Source organism: Manis javanica, chromosome 8 (assembly GCF_040802235.1).
Source record: "Manis javanica isolate MJ-LG chromosome 8, MJ_LKY, whole genome shotgun sequence".
NCBI lineage: Eukaryota > Metazoa > Chordata > Mammalia > Pholidota > Manidae > Manis > Manis javanica.
Genome location: NC_133163.1, coordinates 27,873,271 through 27,892,786, shown reverse-complemented (window position 1 = coordinate 27,892,786; position 19,516 = coordinate 27,873,271). Strand labels below are relative to the sequence as shown.

Genomic DNA, 19,516 nt, shown 5'->3' with positions numbered 1-19,516 from the left:
TCCCTCTGAGTCATATATCAGAATGGCTTTTTGGGCTTCAAGATGGCTACTCTTAGGCTAACTTATTTCTCAGGGAGGTTGGGGTCCTACAATAGGTACCCTTACCTCTAGGAAAAAGGTTTGGTAAAGGACGCAGGGGTAAATGAGGGATCGGGGCTGTTTCTCCACTGATCACCAGAATTACACAGGATGCTTTTTAAAATGCCAACTCGTGGAACTGCAGTGTATTTCCCAGTCCGTTAGCTCTCAGGAGTCTTTGTACTTCTGTTATCACCCCGACCAGACTCAATTGCAAGATTAGTAATTAACTCTTATTTTAGCAGATACTTTCTACTAATTAGGCACTATAAGATTTGCACAAACTGTAGCCGACCTGACCCAGCGGACGGCAGTGTCCCCATGTCCACCCAATAGGAGTGGTGCCAACTGTGACTGCCTCCCAAGGAGGTGGAGAGACGCCAGTCCGGATCCGTGGACCCGAACGCCCCATTCCCGCACAGATCCGGATGGCGGCGACGGTGACGCTGGAGCCCGCGGGTCGCAGCCTCTGGGACAAGCCCGTGCGCATCGCCGTGCGCGGCCTGGCCCCGGGGCAGCCGGTCACGCTGCGCGCGTCCCTGCGCGACGAGAAGGGCGCGTTGTTCCGGGCCCACGCGCACTACCGCGCCGACGCCGCAGGCCTGCTGGACCTCACGCGCGCGCCCGCTCTGGGCGGTAGCTTCGTGGGGCTCGAGCCTATGGGGCTCTTCTGGGCCCTGGAGCCCGAGAAACCCCTGCTGCGGCTGGTGAAGCGGGACGTGCAGATGCCCTTGGCCGTAGAGCTGGAGGTGCTGGACGGCCACGAGCCCGAGGCCTGGCGGTTCCTAGGCAGGGCGGTGCACGAGCGCGTCTTCCTGGGACCCGGGGTGCGGCGGGAGCCGGTGCGTGCGGGCCGGGTACGCGCTACGCTCTTTCTGCCGCCAGGTGAGCACCTCACGTCCCAGGCTATTCTGGAGAGCAGGGTGGAGTCCCAAGACCCTGGGCGGCCCCTTCCTGGTCATGAAGCCACGTGATTGTGAATTCCCTAAACTCGTACCGGCGCTGCAGAATCTGTCATGGATTCTGGGACAGGGTTTTCCTCGTTCAGTTTCATGGGACTTCGTGTCACTTCCTTAGCTATAAGCTAGAAAGTGTATTCAACAAACTGAAAACATTTACTGAGAGCTGCTATGTACCAGCCACTGTTACGGAAAATACTGGAAAGCCTGGACTGGATCACTGACGGAAGAACTAAGCGGCACTCGGAGGTCTTGGAGTGTTGAGGCTTTGCTTCACACCGGTGGGCTCAGAGAGGAGTAATCTCCCAAAAGTCTGAGCCCTGAGCACAAGCAAGGGGAGCAATTTATATTATTTTGATATGTGGCATTTTGGCGTGCACAGGGCAAAAGAGGTGCCTGGAGGAGGGGAGGAGGGAGCTGGGTGTGCTTTGCCAATTGGAGGGAAAAAGCGGTTTGCTGACCTTGACGGCTGTGTTGAATATTTTCCTTATCAACTGGGCTATTTGAAATACCTGTGTTAGGTAATGACTTCTGTCTGCCTGCAAGAGTGATTTTTATCTCCTTTCACACCAAACTTCCAAGGGGGCTAAAACCAACAGATAGTGGCAATGCCCCATAATCCTAACAAAAAACTCCCTAATGATTTCCTCCCCTCTATGGTAAACAATCTGTCTTCAACCTGGGGTGAGTTTTGCCCACTCCACGGGATATTTAGCAATATCTGGAGACATTTTTGGTTGTCATAACTGAGGGGGTTGTGCTATTGGCATCTAGTGGGTAGAGGTCAGAGATTGACACTAAACAGCCATAATGCACTGGACAGCCCCATATAACAACGACAGATTTTACTCAAAATGTCTCGAGTGCTGAAGGTGAGAAAACCTAGTCTAAGTAAAAAAAGATGCTTGGTAAGTAAGTGACTGGGACACAAGACCCCTGACCCGTGCCTTCCAACCAAGTTCTTAACTGAAACCCCTACTATATAGAAATGCTGGAGTTGCTACGGCTCTCAGAATCCCTAAACTGAATTCTGTGCTTATTCTCCAAAACAAGACGCCATGATTTATTCTTAAAGGCTCCCCAGCAATTCACAACATTAACTAGTTGCTGCCCACTCAATTGTGAACTTCTGGGGCTGGAAGTAGGTTTTACACATCTTTGCATCTCTATATACCTAGAGGCTTGCACAGGGAAATAGCAGCAGCTCAACCATTCAGTGACTGATTCAATAAAAATCTCCTAAAGACTTAACATTAAAAAAAAAAACCTTTCGCCACCCAATCATGATACCAGTTATTCCAGTAAAGTCAATCTTGTGTGTGCTATGTTAGTGTCTACTGTAGGGCACATTTTAAATTTCCTGTTTTCAATCTCAAAGGCTTTTGTAAATAATGTAAGAGTTCATTCATATAACAGATATGTATTAAGTCAAGGACTATGCTACACTGGGATGCAGTAGATAGCAAAGTCAGACAGGGCCCTCACTGTACTTACAACCTAATAGAGGATCCAGGCAAGTATACTTGTACCTGTAAGTATGGTTTAAGTGCTACGGAGAAGTACAAGCCCAGGGTGCTGGTGGGTACATAAAAAAGGGTATGTATCCAACTTAACTGGGCATTGAGGGGGATCTGGGGAGGCTTCCAGGAAGGAAGACCTAAACATAGATTTGAAGACTGGTGAGTCAATCAGGTCAAAAAAGGTGGAGAGGGGAGGAGGAGCCAAAGAGAACATGGCATGTTTAGGGATGGTGTTAAGACTGTAGCACAGGATGTTTATTCTAATAATCCCCTACATAGGTAGAGTGCTTTCTCATAGCATTCTCAAGTAGACTTTTGTGTGTGTGGAAAATGTACATCTCATTATATGTTATTTCTACTTTGGTTTATTTATATTATCTTAGTTTTTTGAAAATATGTGAAAAAGTCTGAAGAAAAAGCATTTTGTCCCACCCCCTTTCTGCCTGAAGATTATTTTTTAAAAAAGGCAGAGTAAAAAGAGTCCTTCTACCACCAACCCTCCCACTCCCATCCCACCTTGCACCAAAAATTTCTCTTTGCTGACTACCAAAATCTGAAACCCAAGAATGTCTTTTGAGAGTCTAAAGTTCCTTATGCTCTCCAGGTGCAGGGCCCTTCCCTGGGATCATCGATCTGTTTGGAAGTGGTGGTGGCCTTTGTGAATACAGGGCAAGCCTCCTGGCTGGACATGGTTTTGCTGTGCTTGCTCTGGCTTATTTCAGATTTGAAGACCTCCCTGAGTATTTGAATGATGTGTGCCTGGAGTATTTTGAAGAAGCCGTGGACTTCATGCTGCAGCATCCAAAGGTGAGTTGTGGTTGCTTGCCTAAATACAGAAGAACGCAGGTAGAACAGACAAGGTCTGGACCCAAAAGCCCTACCCAGGACACTGGAGCTGGAAGTATAACATGAGACACAAAGTTGCCTTCAGAGTTATCAGGATGATTATTTTCATTTCCACCTGTCTCTCACAAACCCCTGAAGATTCAACTATTTCATTTTCTTTAATTCTTGACCATAATTTAAAGAGATGGACCAAAAAGTTACTAGCCTTAACTTCTGATTCTGCCACTAAGTACCTTATAATCCTGAGTAAGGCAGTTGCCCTGTCTGGGCTTCAACTTTTCTCATTTATAAGTTAACATAAATGTGTAGAGGAAAAGGACCACAAAGAGACATTTTTTAGACAATTGGTAATATTTGAATAGGGACAGTATATTTGAGGATATTTAAGGAATCATTATTAATTTTGTTAAGTGTGATACTGGTATTATGGTTGTGTAGATAAAATTCGTATCTGAGATTGGAAAAATATAATTAAAACATTTTGGAAATGGAATACATACTCTTTGCTGCTATCTAGACTTAAAGAGATACCTTCTTCCACCAACCTTCCCATCCCCAATGTTCTTTGCTTCAAACTTCTCTAACATTAATTTTAATGTTAAGGAATAAGATGTTCTACAAGGTCTATAGGATGGTCTAACTCTGTTAGAATTCAGGGACTGATTTCTTAGCAGAGCTGCTAAAACTTGGTGGATGTTGAACTGGTATAATTGTTTTCTTTAGGGGAGAGAAGGCCCATGAAAAGGAATAAACTATCAGTTCTTCTGCCATTAGACCTAGGCAAGAGGGGCTTCTGCCCTGGACCCTTTGTTTTAGGTGGCCACACTCTGACATTCCTTTGGCTGAGCCCTGCTCACAGAGTAACGAGGCTAAAGGACCAAGGGAATGTGCCACCTGGAACCCATGTGCCCCTCTCCCCCACCACACCCTTATGATCTGCAACCCCAGAATTCTCTGCCAAACAGCACTGATCCTCTTCTAGGCTCTATGCCTCTTCTTGGGTCCATCAATGTGAAAACATCTAGCCCTTAAACATATAGGCTGGGGTATCCACACACATGTGTGAAAAGCCCCTCAAGGTACATGAGGGAGCCTGGGATGGGAAGAGAAAGAGGATGGGTCAGGGACCAAGGACTGGGGCCAAGGGCTGGCTCTCCCCCATGCCACATTCCAGTACAGAACTTTAAGAAGTCCTAAGATTTTAAATTTGAACCTGGCCTTATAAACTGTTATGAAGGTATATGTATCGAGGGAGGAGAAAAGAATATATTTTATTCAACAGTATTTCTTGTTTGGATTATAACTTAAATATTTAGCTGTAGGGTATATGGATTCTTGTGTGTACTCTTCATCCAGTTGCCATAAATATTAGTAGAGGGCCTCTGTACAAGGAAATCAATTAATGTGCTTATTAAAAGAAACACTTGAGTTTTGTGGATTATTGCATAAGGAAGGAAAGCATGTGACATTTAAGAAAGCTACCTAGAGAATGTAAAATCACCATTTATGAATTCTAGACTTGTTCTCTCTCTCTTCTTCAGGTGAAAGGCCCTAGTGTGGGGCTTCTTGGCTTCTCCAAAGGAGGTGACCTATGTCTTTCAATGGCCTCCTTCTTGAAGGGCATCACAGCCACTGTACTTATCAATGCCTGTGTGGCCAATACAATAGCTCCTCTGCATTACAAGGATATGATTATTCCTAATCTTGGCAATGACTCAAGAAAACATACAATCACTGACTCAGGCCTTTTGAATTTCGTGGATATTTGGAACAATCCACTGGAGGAACCCCACCACCAAAGTGTTATTCCACTGGAAAAGGCCCAGGGACCCTTCCTATTTATTGTTGGCATGGATGATCATAACTGGAAGAGTGAAGACTATGCTCATATAGCCTCTGAACGGTTAAAAGCCCATGGGAAAGACAGACCCCAGATAATCTACTACCCAGGAACTGGTCATTGTATTGATCCACCTTATTTTCCTCCTTGCAGAGCCTCTGTGCATGCATTATTGGGTCAAGCAATATTCTATGGAGGTGAGCCAAAGGCTCACTCAAGGGCACAGGTAGATGCCTGGCAGCAAATTCAAACTTTCTTCCATAAACATCTCAATGGTAAAAAGTCTGTTAAACCCAGCAAAATATAATATTGTAACCACAGACCAGATACTATTAATAAAAATCCTATTCATACAACATGTATTGGGTTTTCCAGAGCACCTAGGAATTTTTTTTAACAAAGCAACCATCCTGGCTTCCTTGTCAGGTCCTACTGGATTCTCATCCTTTGAAACCCTTTCTTCACTACATAATCCACCCCTTTCTCCCTTGAACTTTACTCAATATATAGGCTAAACCCCGGTCTTATCTGTAGGATCAGTCTTAACCATAAGCAGTAGAAATGTAAGAAATGCCTTCCCAACTCTCAATTGCTGGCCTAGATTTGGCCTTGTGTTCTGGTTCTGAAGACTCAGCTTCTGTATTGCTAATACTCCCATGTTCCCTTTGGGCCCTAACTGACCATGTCTGAGTCTCAGGAATCTGTCCCCTTGAGTCTCTTAAGGAATGACTCTGCTTCATCTTGTCAGTACCCATTCCTGACCATGTACTTAAGACTTGTCTCTGAACCCCACTCTGAAGACTGGGGGCATTGATAATATTTAATTTTCTAAGCTTTGCTTTTATTTTTGAATAAGGCCCTAGATCACAATATCTCCTTTACCAGGAAAGTATCTTTTATAAATTTTGAGTTTATAAAGGATTCTTTACAAAGTAAATTTGAATCCATTTAATGTAAGCAAAACAGTATGTTGACATATACTTCCTCTGTATTTACCATCTTTTGGAATTCTCAATCTTGGTACTTGTGAATTACAGGAATGCCTCGATGCCAATAGATTTTTAGGACTGTATCCTATGGACCACTGCCTTAATCTTTGGACATCATGTTATACCTGCCAAATAAGACTTCCTCTCAGCACCATCTATTCCTACTACCTTCCTAAGAAGGACTGGGATCAGTATGCCTCAACCCACTGCAATGTAATGGGCACTATCTGGAGTCACAAGAGGCCAGAGCAGAGGGTCTTCCTTGAGTGCAAGAAGATTTTTCTGAGACACATTACATAGTTTTCTGGGCCCATACAAAATCTTACCAGTTTGGGTCTAGACAAACAAATGCTCATTAGATCTTAACTAATGAAAAGAAGCATTCCTTAGAAGTAAGAATTTTGACCAATTGTTAAAAATATGTGTCAATTATAGTTGTTCACTATGTAGTATAATCTTCTGCGATGTGAATTATTGGAGCCTGTGCTTTAACTCACTTCCAGGTGCTCCTGCTATCCTATAGATGCCTTTGGGATGGGGTATCACAGGGAGAAGTTATAAGGAATGTGGCTGGGAGGGTGAGAGGAGTAAGGGCCAAAAAGGGTAGCACTAAAAGCTAAGCATGAGGATGATGACTAAACACTGCCGTGTACTCAAGGACTGGGTGTTAGGAGCAGCCCTACACCTCAATTTCTTCCTCATGACAAAGTAGCCTAGAAATGCCCTACACAGACTAAAGATTTGGTTTCCCTCAGAGTTGACTATAGTTGGCCAGCTAGTCTCTAAGATTTCGAGAAGAATTTTAGGTTTATTAAAAAGCTACCTAAAATATGATAAATGTGAATTAGAAGGGAGAAAGAGAAAAGGTGTCCATATTGGGAAGCAAAATGTAAAGCTAATACAGTAGTGCTTATTATAAAGTCCTATATACTTGCCTTGATTGGGCCAGTCATTCAGTCATGTTTTCTAGTGCTTCATGCAAAGAAGAAAACCTAATCAGTTACACAAAACATTCATAAAACAAAAGCAAAGCTTAGAAATCAATTTCTCCAAAAAATTGTCATACTAAGAAACCTTAAGTGATGTAAAGGGTATTATCCTCAAGGATGCCTCCACAGTAGATATAAATCCCAGGCTCCATTGTGTGATGCTGAGTAAGTTTTTAACCTCTCTAAGCCTCCATTTGCTCATGTATAAAGTAGATATGATGAATAGTGATTACAACAGAAACTACCTTATTGGGTGGGCTGTTGTGATTAAATTAGATAATCCAAGTAAAGCGCTTAACATATTAACTCTCAAATATTAGCTCTTATTTCAGATGAAGAAATTGAGACCAAGGAAAGTTAAGAATGTACCTGGTCAATGCGAGAACTGGGTCAGTCCAACTCTGAAGTCCATAGTCATCACTGACTATTTGGTTCTACAGCCTTCCAGCCTGAGGAAATATTTTCAAAGAGTGCAAAGCTGAATGATGAGGATAACTGGAAAGTTAAGGGTACAATAGGATCACATAAAGTAGCCTCCATAAACCAAACTGAACAGCTCAGATTTAAAACGATAAGAAATAAGGAATCATTATACACACACACGCATATTTTAATGACTGTAATTTTTCCTTGTAATGGCTCAAAGCAATTGAAGCCTAAAAGAAATTTAGTTGGAGACACTTTTTAAAAAGAAAACAACAAAAACAAATTAGAAGATTTAACTGGACTCAGCCCATTGTTCTGCTTTCATTTGTATACCTAATACCCTTGAATGTACTTCCATCAGGGTAAGAAAGGCCAATAGACCATTTTGAAAGCAAATACATATTCTTTGATCACTGACCATTTAAAAAATATATATATAAACCTGTTACATATTTCTCCAACTGAAAAGCACAGACTTTCTAATTCTTCTGAAGTATGATTAAGCTATTAGTAAATTCATTTTAAATAGTCTTTGAACACTAGGAAGATAAAGCTCATGAAAGGCATTCTATTTTTTCATGCACATGCAGAGATGCACAAAATCCAAAATTCACAGCCACTATAATGATGGATTTGGGGGCAGTATCTGAGTTTTTCTAAAACTGGGGGTCATCCTTAAAAATATATATATATATATATGTGTTCTCCAAAGACAGGAACTTTAACAAGTACTTTTCAAAGAAGATAGGTTTGTGGTATGGCTCTAAACCAGAAATTTTTAATCCCAGGGACTATACACTTTCAGTGGCAAATATTTTCAGTCCATAAATCAAGATACATGACAATTATTATCTTATTTACAGAGTGACATAAGGTATTTGAAAATGAGATTGTTTCAACAAAAATTCAAGATTTACATATACACCTTTTTTTCCTGGATAAACCTGATTAATGGAATGTTTTCACATGGATTAATTACACTCATTTCACACTTGCATTTTAATTAAAATAGAATTCTATACTACAAATTTTAAAGTATATTATCTCTACATTCTGCACTGTGAAAGATTCAAGTAAAACATATAATTTAAAAGTCCTATTATCACCCAATCCCAGTCTTTTCCAGGGATAATTACTGTTACTAATTTAGTTGTGTCTTCCTAGAAAGATTGTGTATGTATGTATGTATGTACAACTATTTATATGAATAGAAAAATATGGTTTTTGTGAGTTCACATCTTTTCCTTTAAAGAAAAAAAGCTCTATAATGTAAGGGTTTTTTTCTGCATATATAAATATACAGTTTTAATGCTTGTCCCAGGCCACAGGACAGTGGGGATTATATCCACAGTGTATATTCTTCTGTAGGGCTGCCTCTTCCGAAACGTTTAAACTTTAATCTGGACAGTCTTAATCCTGGGCAAAAATAATTTCAAGGACAAAAAGGAATTTGGCAGGAGCCTAGTACACAGCCTCCTACAACCAGGTTTAGGAAACAGTGTCACCTGGTGGACAATGAGGGATTTTTCGAGAAGGCGACCGACTTAGATTTTGTCAGAAATCACTAACTTCACATTCTCGTTTAAGTCGAGAGCTAGGCTCGGGATGAGCTCCTACCTTTCTCAGACAGCCCCACCACAGGACCTCCAAAAGCACTTCCATCCCGCGCCCTCCTAAATCTGCCGTTCTTGCATCCCTTTGCTGAGGGGAACCCCAGGGACCCGCCGCGGTTGTTTGTTCTCTGGCTTCCGCTGTGGCCAAACCAGGCCCCGCCCCTCCGGCCCCGCCCCGCCTGCCCGCTCGCGCCAGCCCTACCCGCCCCTCCCAGCCTACGTTGCTAGGCCCTCCAGGAGCGGAGAGTGCAGTCCACCCAGCGCCGCGCTGCCGCTACAGCCGCGAAGATCCCGGCGCCATGTGGCGGGCATCCCTGGCCAATGTCGGAGTCCCCGGGTCCACCCTCCAGCTCGGGAGGGCGTTGTTCACTTCGTCCCTTTTCTCCCAAAAGGCCGCGACCCTGACTGTCACGCCCGTGATTGGGCTGGCGGAAGAGCTCCGGCATATTAGGCCCCGGCGAGCGGGTGACCCTGCGGCGCTCTACCCAGGCGCCTCTTCCACTCGCTGGCCCACTATGAAGCGGACGGCTGCGGGGAGTGGGCCTGGCCGGGGCCCGGCCTCTGGGCGACCACTTGACGGGCGTGGAAGCCTTGAGGCACCTGTGGAGCCTCCCGCTGGCCCGCTCGGAGGATCCGTGCTTCAGCCAGATGCCAAGGGACGTGATGAAAAGCCCCCTCAAAGTGGAGGGGACGGTCCACCACAAGGCGCTGGCCTCCGCCCAGGTGCAGCGCTGGCTCACCATCCCGAGCGCAGCTGCAAACCGGCCTCTGTCGGGGCGTCTTCTGCTGTTCCCAGAAGTGTGAGGTCCTTACCGCAGACGGCCGTGCAGTGGATTTAGGGAATCGATTTAACGAAAGCTGGTGTGCTTTGATAGCATATTTGTCATCTGAAAACCAAGCAAGCATCTCAATTTCTTTATTTTATGATCTAAACACCAGTTGGGACATTCATTCGCCTAAAGGGTGGCTAGAATTTACATCCAATATGCTTGAGTACCTCTCTTCTGCCAGCTGCCCACCCTCCAAACTCTTAGTGCCACAGACGCTATTCCTTGCCATCATGTATCTTGCAGATTTGCTTTACTAAGCATGAAACTGCTGCAAAGTTTCTCGCATTCAGTGGCTGTTTGCCTGTTTCTACTTTTCAGAGCCTTGTGTTCATTTAATATTTTCCATTATCATTTCTTGTAAAAATGATGTGAATAGTGAATACAAATCTATCTTGAATTACTATCTGTTCAAGCCCAAAAGCGACTGAAATTCTATTATACTGTTCATGTTAGGATAAAGATGACCTTTTTTTGTTGTTGTAGTCTGATGTACTCTAATCCCTTAGAGATTTTCATCATGATGAAAAAACTGTGGTTGCTCATTTCAGAGCCCAAGGAACAACTTTATTTTGCAGATGAGGAAATTAAGGCCTAAAGTGTCCTAACCAAATCACACATCTAGGTGATGCTAAAACCGGGGTGCAGTCAAACTTTTGAGCTCCAAACTCTTTCTCCATAGACACAGACTGAATGAATCAATGAAATAATTAGTTTTTTATTTTTAAAAACCCAGTCTGACTTATCCCTTATTTTCACCCTCAAGTTGCTTAAGAGTAACTCAGAATCTTTTAAATGAGAGCTTTAAAACATTTTCATAGCTGGAGTTGGGACTTTTTTTTTTTTTTTATAGCCTATAAGATTCTAGTGAATTTCCATACTGGGGACCAGATTACTGAACTGAAACAAACAAATTCTCATTGTTTTAATGTGGTTATCAGATTAGTATTTTGAAGCCTGTGATTGGGAAACTCTATTGCCAGAATGATTTAAGGGTCTGTATGTTCTATCTTTTTCATGGTTTGCTTTCAGCTTTCTGGAACTAATCTTGAATCCAGAAACGCTTGAGATTTATCTAATATTAAAAAGAGCAGATCAAGATATGCAGAGATCCTGAATGTTAAGAAAACCATCTTGTAAAATCACTGCCTTACGATGTATAACACCACATTCACTGTGCTAGCTAGATGTGCCCTCACTTGTTTCTAGATTTGAAAACTTAGAAATGAATTCTGGCACTGGAATTTTAGATCTCTTAGTGGGATGTCTATCCTAACATTTTTGCCTCCTACTCAGTTCTTATAGATTTATATGGGATTTTTAATTGGAATAAGAGGCATATGTCTGAAAAATACTGGGAAGCAATTGGCTGAGAAATTCTTCTCTTGGAATGGTGAATGAATTTCCAATAGGAATGTTGAAAGAGAAATAACAGATCAAGGTTAGAAGGATTTTAGTTTGACATTTTACTACCCTTCCACACATACTGTTCACTTTGTATTACATCTTCATTAGACCTTTAAAATTGTTTAAACCTTATTTAATTATAGATTTTGGTGACTCTGTATCTTAAGCTCATCGTGAAGTCAAAGGGCTCCTTGAAGTTGGACATTTTTTAAAAATTAGATACTACACTTCAATACCTCAAAGACTGCAAAACTGCTCAGATTTCTCAGAACTTATACTTCAAGACACTTTCTATGTCTTTGATGCTGATTTTCACATTTTTTTCCATTTCCCAATGATTTTCTCATGGGGAAAAATATAAAAAGATTTTTACATTTACAGCTTCAAAAAAGCCCCAACTGTCTATTTCAACACAGTAAAGCTGTTTCAGCCAAAACAGATGTTTTCTTTCCAAAGCAAATAGGCAGATGTTTTAAAACAAAAAAGGATATTACAATTAGAATTTTATTTAGAAAATGTTAGCTGGGTATGATAGCCTATAAATGTTCTGTAATGTAACCCAAGGTTAATCTCCTTTCCTGGTTCATAGGAGATGGTCCTTTTCATGGTTTGATTGATATGTTTGGTGACAGAGTATTAAATGAATCTTGATTGAGTCTCCTAGCTCGTTGAAGTTTTGCTACTCTGGTTCTGTCATTTTTTGGCTGTGAAGATCCTTTGGCTATGAAGCCATTTTTGGCTATGAAGGGCTTAAATTTTGATACTTTGAGGAGGCAGCTAAATTTGTTCAAAGTCATCCAAAGGTGACAGGATGGTACAGAGAAAAGGGTTTTAAGTGAATTCATTAGGGTCACGAGAGAGTGAATAAAGAAAGTAGTACTAATGAGTTGGAAAATATAAGTGACTGTTGAATGAAATAATGGATGGATGTATAAATAAATAAATAAGCAAGTTATCTGATAAATACATAAAAGGTTTTTTTTTTATTGAGGGTTTTGTGACTCCAATAACATTAACAATCATGCTTTTTTTTCTCCCTCTCTCCTTGTTTGTCTTCTTTTTCTTCAATCCAGGTTAAGAATGCAAACATTGGAGTCATTGATTCTGGCAGAGGCAGTATTGGCATTTTCCATGACTACCTTTCTCCCAAATATAACTGCGGTTGTGAACATCAATGATTGCACCTCTAACACAGCTACTGACCTTACACGTGGTAGATTAATCCCACCAGTACTTTCTTTTAACCTATACAAAATATCTGTCACCAATTCAGGATTTTATGATGACAAAGAAGCACTAGAGGACTCCTTGCATCCACCCTACCAGGAAAGTTGTATCCCCCTTGGAAAAGGTGTGACCATTTCCTTTTTATAGTTGGAGAGGATGACAGGCATTGGAAGAACTCTATGTATGCTAGCATAGCTGTAAAGCATCTCACAGGGCATTGGAAGACAAACTTCACTCATTAAAGCTACCCTAATGCTGGCCACAGAAAAGATTCTCCTTACAGCCCTTTTTTCTCTGTAGCTTTGGATCCCATATTGAGGGTGCCTATTTTGGAAGGTGGGTGACTCAAAGCTCATGCTGTTGCTCAGACTGAGTCTCGGAAGACCTTGAAGTTTTTGTACTTGCATCTTGAGTAAAGATTAACAAACTAGATGGATAAGTTTAGAATATGCTCAAAACAAACTAAGGGACAGATGGTATATTTTTGACAAATGACCGAAATCTGGAATACCCACGGGCATCTGCAAGCTTTTAAAAGAAGTAAAATACTTGCTTCAACTTCATCAGAACCCGTAGCTCTAGTTGCTATCCATGTCTCTCCATTTTGGTTTATTTGAGCTTGAATATGAGGTAATTGGTAAGTGAAAACCAGTTTTCAGTGTGCCATTTACCCACCCTTTCCACCTACACTCCCTGTCACCTTCTATATGTACTTACAAATGTTTCTAAAAATTGGCATCTGATAATTAGTTTGATATATCTGTCCCAGAGATTTTAAAACTGTTTTGAACAGGAGTAAATACATAAAACAGGCCCCTAGTTTTATGAGGAACCATTGGGCTATGAGAACTTTCTTGGAATGGCCAGAGGCTGGAATGATTTCTAACAGGATGACTCAGAGGCTAATTCTGATGTCATAGATTCTTTGCAGCTGTTAATCAGATTGTAATTTTTTTGCCCCTAGTTGCTGCCTATTCTAGGATCTTTAAAGAAAGTTAGAAATCCTAAGATACTTGCTTTACAAATGACAGTTACTGAGAAACACCTTGATTTGCTACAGTTCCCTTATCTCTATATTTGTATTTTAAAAACTCTTCTTCACACTGTTTCAAAAATACATTTAAAAATAGGCAAATTCCAGGTTCTAGTCCCAAGCTGATAATTGCACATATAGACAATGTAATTACTGAGGGAAAGACAAAAGATCATCCCTTCTACCTTCTATCACCTGCACCAAGACTTTCAATATGATTTGTAGGTGAGCCTTAACTTATTTAAATAATATTAGCTGAAGTTCTGAGTTTTTATTTTAAACTTTAAAAATATGTGTGAAATTACAAAATGTTAAAATTCTGGTCTTCCAAGTATCAAATGATTTCACTCATCTGTGGAGTATAAGAACAAATAAAAAACTGAAGGAACAAAATAGCAGCAGATTCACAGAACCCAAGAAAGGACTAACAGTTACCAAAGGGAAAGGGATGAGGAGGGTTGGTGGGAAGGGAGGGATAAGGGAGGAAAAGGGGCATTAGATTAGCACACATAATGTAGCCGGGGAGGGAGGGAGGACACGGGAAAGGCAGTATGTACAGAGAAGACAAGTAATGATTCTATAGCATCTTACTACGCTGATGGACAGTGACTGTAATGGGGTATGTGGGGGGGACTTGATAATAGGGGAGTCTAGTAACCATAGTGTTGTTCAAGTAATTGTACATTAACGATATAAAAAAAGTCTGGTCTTCATAATTTAGTTTTAATTTAGTTAATTTTTTTTCCATTTGTTTGAAGGGAAAGATTAAGTTATTAATTACTAGCCATTGATTTTGGCTGATAAGTGGATGTAAGTCCAGGGAGAGGAAATCCAGGTACAAAATATCTCTAAAAACCAAAATCAGTCAAAGGGAGTGTTACGGAAAATACTGGAAAAACCTGGACTGCATCACTGGCGGAAGAACCAAGTGGCACTCGGAAGTCTTGGAGTGTTGATGTTTTATTTTACACCGGCGGGCTCAGAGGGGAGTAATCTCCCAAGGTCTGAGCCCCAAACAAAGGCAAAGGGAGCAATGTATATCATTCTGCTCCTGTATCTGTAACATTCCTATGGGCACAGCAAACTAGCAAGCAAGGGGGAGTAAGTTTAGGGAGTAAGTGCCTGGCAGAGCGGGGAGTGAAGGGCAGGGGGAAGTTAAGGGAGTTTTTGTTGTCTTTGCTAAGAAGAGCAGCAGCAGGGAGCCACCTGGACTAGACGGCTGTCCTTGTAAGTTTTTCCATATCAGGAGAAATAAAGTTTAAGACCGGTTTATAGCTTACAAACTGTAGACCAGGGGTATCTCTCTCTCCTAAAAATAGGCAGATTCCAGGTTCTAGTCCCAAGCTGATAATTGCACATATAGACAATGTAATTACTGAGGGAAAGACAAGAATTCATCCCTCCTACCTTCTATCACCTGTACCAAAAATTTCGGGGGCATATATACATACACATGTAAACACACACACACATTACCTCCTGATTTTTAGATTATTCATGTAAGATTTTAAAAAGAGGTTTATTTTTTCCTATTTTTTATAGGTATGATTAAATTACCTCTTTCAAAATGAAATTTATTTCTTATTTCAAAATTTAAATTATCCACATTATAGAATAATCAGACAATAGACAAGCAAAATGAACATTGTATTAGTCTGCTCAGGTTGCCATAATAAAATATTAGACTGCGAGGCTTAAACAACAGAAATTTATTTTCTCACAGTTCTGAATGGGGAAGTCCAAGATCAAGGGGCCAACAGAGTTGATTTTTTTAAAAATTTTGGTATTATTAATCTACAATTACAGAAAGAACATTATGTTTACTAGGTTCCCCCCTTCACCAAGTCCCCCCCACATACCCCTTCACAGTCACTGTCCATCTGTGTAGTAAGATGCTGTAAAATCACTACTTGTCTTCTCTGTGTTGCCCAGCCCTCCTCGTGCTCCCCATGCACTATACATGCTAATCGTAATGTCCTCTTTCTTTTTCCCCCACCCTTATTCCTCCCTTCCCACCCATCCTCCCCAGTCCCTTTCCCTTTGGTAACTATTAGTCCATTCTTGGGTTCTTTGATTCTGCTGCTGTTTTGTTCCTTCAGTTTTCCTTTGTTCTTATACTCCACATATGAGTGAAATCATTTGGTACTTGTCCTTCTCCGCTTGGCTTATTTCATTGAGCATAATACCCTCTAGCTCCATCCATGTTGTTGCAAATGGTAGGATCTGTTTTTTTCTTATGGCTGAGTAATATTCCATTGTGTATGTGTACCACATCTTCTTTATGCACTCATCTACTGATGGACATTTAGGTTGCTTTCATTTCTTGGCTATTGTATATAGTGCTGCGATAAACATAGGGGTGCATCTGTCTTTTTCAAACTGGGCTGCTGCATTGTTAGGGTAAATTCCTAGAAGTAGAATTCCTGGGTCAAATGGTATGTCTATTGTGAGCTTTTTGAGGAACCTCCATAGTGCTTTCCACAATGGTTGAACTAATTTACATTCCCACCAGCAGTGTAGGAGGGTTCCCCTTTCTCCACAACCTCGCCAACATTTGTTGTTGTTTGTCTTTTCGATGATGGCGATCCTTACTGGTGTGAGGTGATATCTCATTGTGGTTTTAATTTGCATTTCTCTGATGATTAGCGATGTGGAGCATCTTTTCATGTGCCTGTTGGCCATCTGGATTTCTTCTTTAGAGAACTGTCTATTCAGCTCCTCTGCCCATTTTTTAATTGGATTATTTGCTTTTTGTTTGTTGAGGTGTGTAAGATCTTTATATATTTTGGATGTCAATCCTTTATTGGATCTGTCATTTATGAATATGTTCTCCCATATTGTAGGGTACCTTTTTGTTCTATTGATGGTGTCTTTTGCTGTACAGAAGCTTTTTAGCTTGATATAGTCCCACTTGTTCATTTTTGCCTTTGTTTCCCTTGCCCGGGGAGATATGTTCATGAAGAAGTCACTCATGTTTATGTCCATGAGATTTTTGCCTATGTTTTTTTCTAAGAGTTTTATGGTTTCATGACTTACATTCAGGTCTTTGATCCATTTGGGGTTTACTTTTGTGTATGGGGTTAGACAGTGATCCAGTTTCATTCTCTTGCATGTAGCTGTCCTTTCTTGCCAACACCATCTGGCCAACAGAGTTGATTTTTGATGAGGCCTCTCTCCTTGGCTTGTAGATGACCACCTCTCACTATGTCTTCACATGACCTTTCCTCTGTGAACACCACTCCTGGTGTATCTGTTCCTCTTCTTATAAGGACACCAGTCTAATTGGATTAGGGCTTCACTCTAAGGCCTCATTTAACCAGAATTCCCCCCTTAAAAGCCCTATTTCCAAATACAGTCACATTGGGGGTTAGGGCTTTAACAAATGAATTTGGGGGGCACAATTCAATCTGCAGCAAACTTTAAACCCTCATGATTTCGTTTTAGATATATGTTTTGTATATATTTGTGTGCAGTGGATAATTTTTAAGAGTATCATACTGTTTTGTTTGGTAACTTGCCTTTTAAATTAGCCATCATGGCTATCCTTGCATGTGAATAGAGGCATTTCAGCACATTTTTAGTGGAATTATATTATTTCATTGTTTGGATGTTAGGTAATACTCTTTTGACATTTGTGTTGCTTTTTCTTTTTGCTATTAAAACTTTGAATATATATCTCTGTGCACTTATGTGATTATTTCTTTATGATGAAGTCCTAGAAGTGGACTGCTGGGTCATAGAGATGTAAAAGTTTTTAAAGCGTACTGCAAAAAGTCTTCCTGAAATGCTGTATCAATTATAAACAGCAGTGTATATATACGTGTCCCCATCCATATCTCCATCCTCCTAGCAACTCAGTATTTTTTTGTTTGTTTTTTATTAAGTTATCATTGATATATATTCTTGTGAAGGTTTCACATGAAAAACAATGTGGTTACCACATTCACCCATATTATTGAGTCCCCCCCATTGAAGTCATTGTCCATCAGTGTACTAAGATGCCATAGAGTCACTACTTGTCTTCTCTGTGCTGCACTGTCTTCCCCATGACTGCCCCCACACCATGTGTACTAATCATAATACCCCTCAATCCCCTTCTCCCTCACTCCTCACCCTCCCACCCCAATCCCTCCCAACCCCTCCCCCTTGGTAACCTCTAGGCCTTCTTGGAGTCTATGAGTCTGCTGCTGTTTTTTTTTTCCAGCTCTCTTACTCTTTTTTTGTTTTTTTGTTTTTATTAAGGTATCATTGATATACAATCACATGAGCAACATTGTGGTTAAGTTACTAGATTCCCCCCATTATCAAGCCCCCACCACATACCCCATTACAGTCACTGTCCATCAGCATAGTAGGATGCTATAGAGTCACTACTTGTTTTCTCTGTGCTATACTTCCTGCCCCATGCCCCCCCTACATTATGTGTGCTAATCATAATGCCCCTTAATCCCCTTATCCCTCCCTTTCCACCCACCCTCCCCAGTCCCTTTCCCTTTGGTAACTGTTAGTCCATCCTTGGATTCTGTGAGTCTGTTGCTGTTTGTTCCTTGAGTTTTGCTTTGTCGTTATGAGACAGGGACCATGGGTCTAGTCAAAGTAGGGTGAGGGCCTCCAGAAAAAGCAAGGCAGGATATTTACAGTCAGAGCAATGTAACTACATGCAAGGAAACCCCCTACCAAATGTGTTAAACATTAAGCTTTAGAGTCATTCTTCAGTGAGATCAGTTAATATTCCACAGATAAAAGAGAGTAGCCCATGTTTTTATTATGCTAATCGTTTGTAATTGTGTGTAAGATTCACTTTAGCATGCTGAAAGGCCCAGGCCTCTGTGCTGTCTTTCCTCCTTCACACCTGATGAGGTAATTTGCAATCTGGGCAATTAATAATGGCAAGCAAGCCCTGCCATAAACAACATAGTAAAAGGCAGGAAGGATTCCATCTTAAAGACAAGATTGTATTTTAATACCCAGGAAGTTAAGAAGTAAGGTTCTTAACTTACTCTTTAGCAAACAGACAATACCTCAGCCCATCTTAGGGGCTGGGCAGGCAGTCTTGTTTGATATGCTCCCAGACCAAGATGCCAGTATCTCAGGGAAAAATCAGAGCAGGAAGTTCCTTGTGTTAATTTTAAATATTCAGGGACCACTTAACAAGTCCACACCCCTACATCTTTTTTCATGTTGCCAAAAATCCTCAGCTGTCTATAAAACCACTGGACAACACACAACTACAGGCTATCTTGTTCCTTCCTGGCATGAGCCAGGAGCTCTGTCCTCTTACTTTATATCTAAATAAAAGACTTTCCCTGGCTCTCCTACCTTGAGTGTTTGCTAAATTCATTCTTCTTCAACTCCGCAAACAAGAACCCCGGCATCAGTTACACTCCACAAATGAGGGAAATTATTTGGTACTTGTCTTTCTCTGCCTGGCTTATTTCACTGAGCTTAATACCCTCTAGCTCCATCCATGTTGTTGCAAATGGTAAGATTTGTTTCTTTCTTATGGCTGAATAGTATTCCATTGTGTATACTGTACCACACCTTCTTTATCCATTCATCTACTGATGGACACTTAGGTTACTTCCATACCTTGGCTATTGTAAATAGTGCTGCAATAAACATAGGGGTGCATCTGTCTTTTTGAATCTGAGAACTTGTTTTCATTGTAGCAACTCAGTATTTTTATAATTTTTGGCTAATTTGATCAGGGGAAGAAGACACCTCGTTTACGTAAAACCCACAGTTTGTTCTTTCAGACGCCT

General features: G+C 41.1%; 1 protein-coding gene and 1 long non-coding RNA gene across 3 annotated transcripts in view; one reads left to right on the top strand and one right to left on the bottom strand.

Moving 5' to 3' along the window:
• LOC108397201 (uncharacterized) overlaps positions 1-9,420 on the bottom strand; it is a 44,900-nt gene extending 35,480 nt beyond the window's left edge. Inside the window, exons 1-2 of the long non-coding RNA XR_012133762.1 lie at positions 9,265-9,420; positions 7,591-7,670 (exon numbers count right to left, since the gene is read on the bottom strand). This is a non-coding gene — a long non-coding RNA (uncharacterized lncRNA). The remainder of the gene's footprint in view (positions 1-7,590; positions 7,671-9,264) is intronic.
• LOC108397200 (acyl-coenzyme A thioesterase 6) lies at positions 430-5,601 on the top strand. Of its 2 annotated transcripts, none has more exons than XM_036995100.2 (3): positions 430-963; positions 3,162-3,364; positions 4,945-5,601. In XM_036995100.2, the coding sequence occupies exons 1-3, from the start codon at positions 507-509 to the stop codon at positions 5,548-5,550; spliced, it is 1,266 nt and encodes a 421-aa protein (XP_036850995.1). In that variant the 5' UTR covers positions 430-506; the 3' UTR covers positions 5,551-5,601. The 2 variants fall into 2 exon arrangements, with proteins under 2 accessions (XP_036850995.1, XP_036851048.1); XM_036995153.2 differs by having other exon boundaries at positions 831-963; positions 3,280-3,364.
• Positions 9,421-19,516: the final 10,096 nt, after the last annotated feature.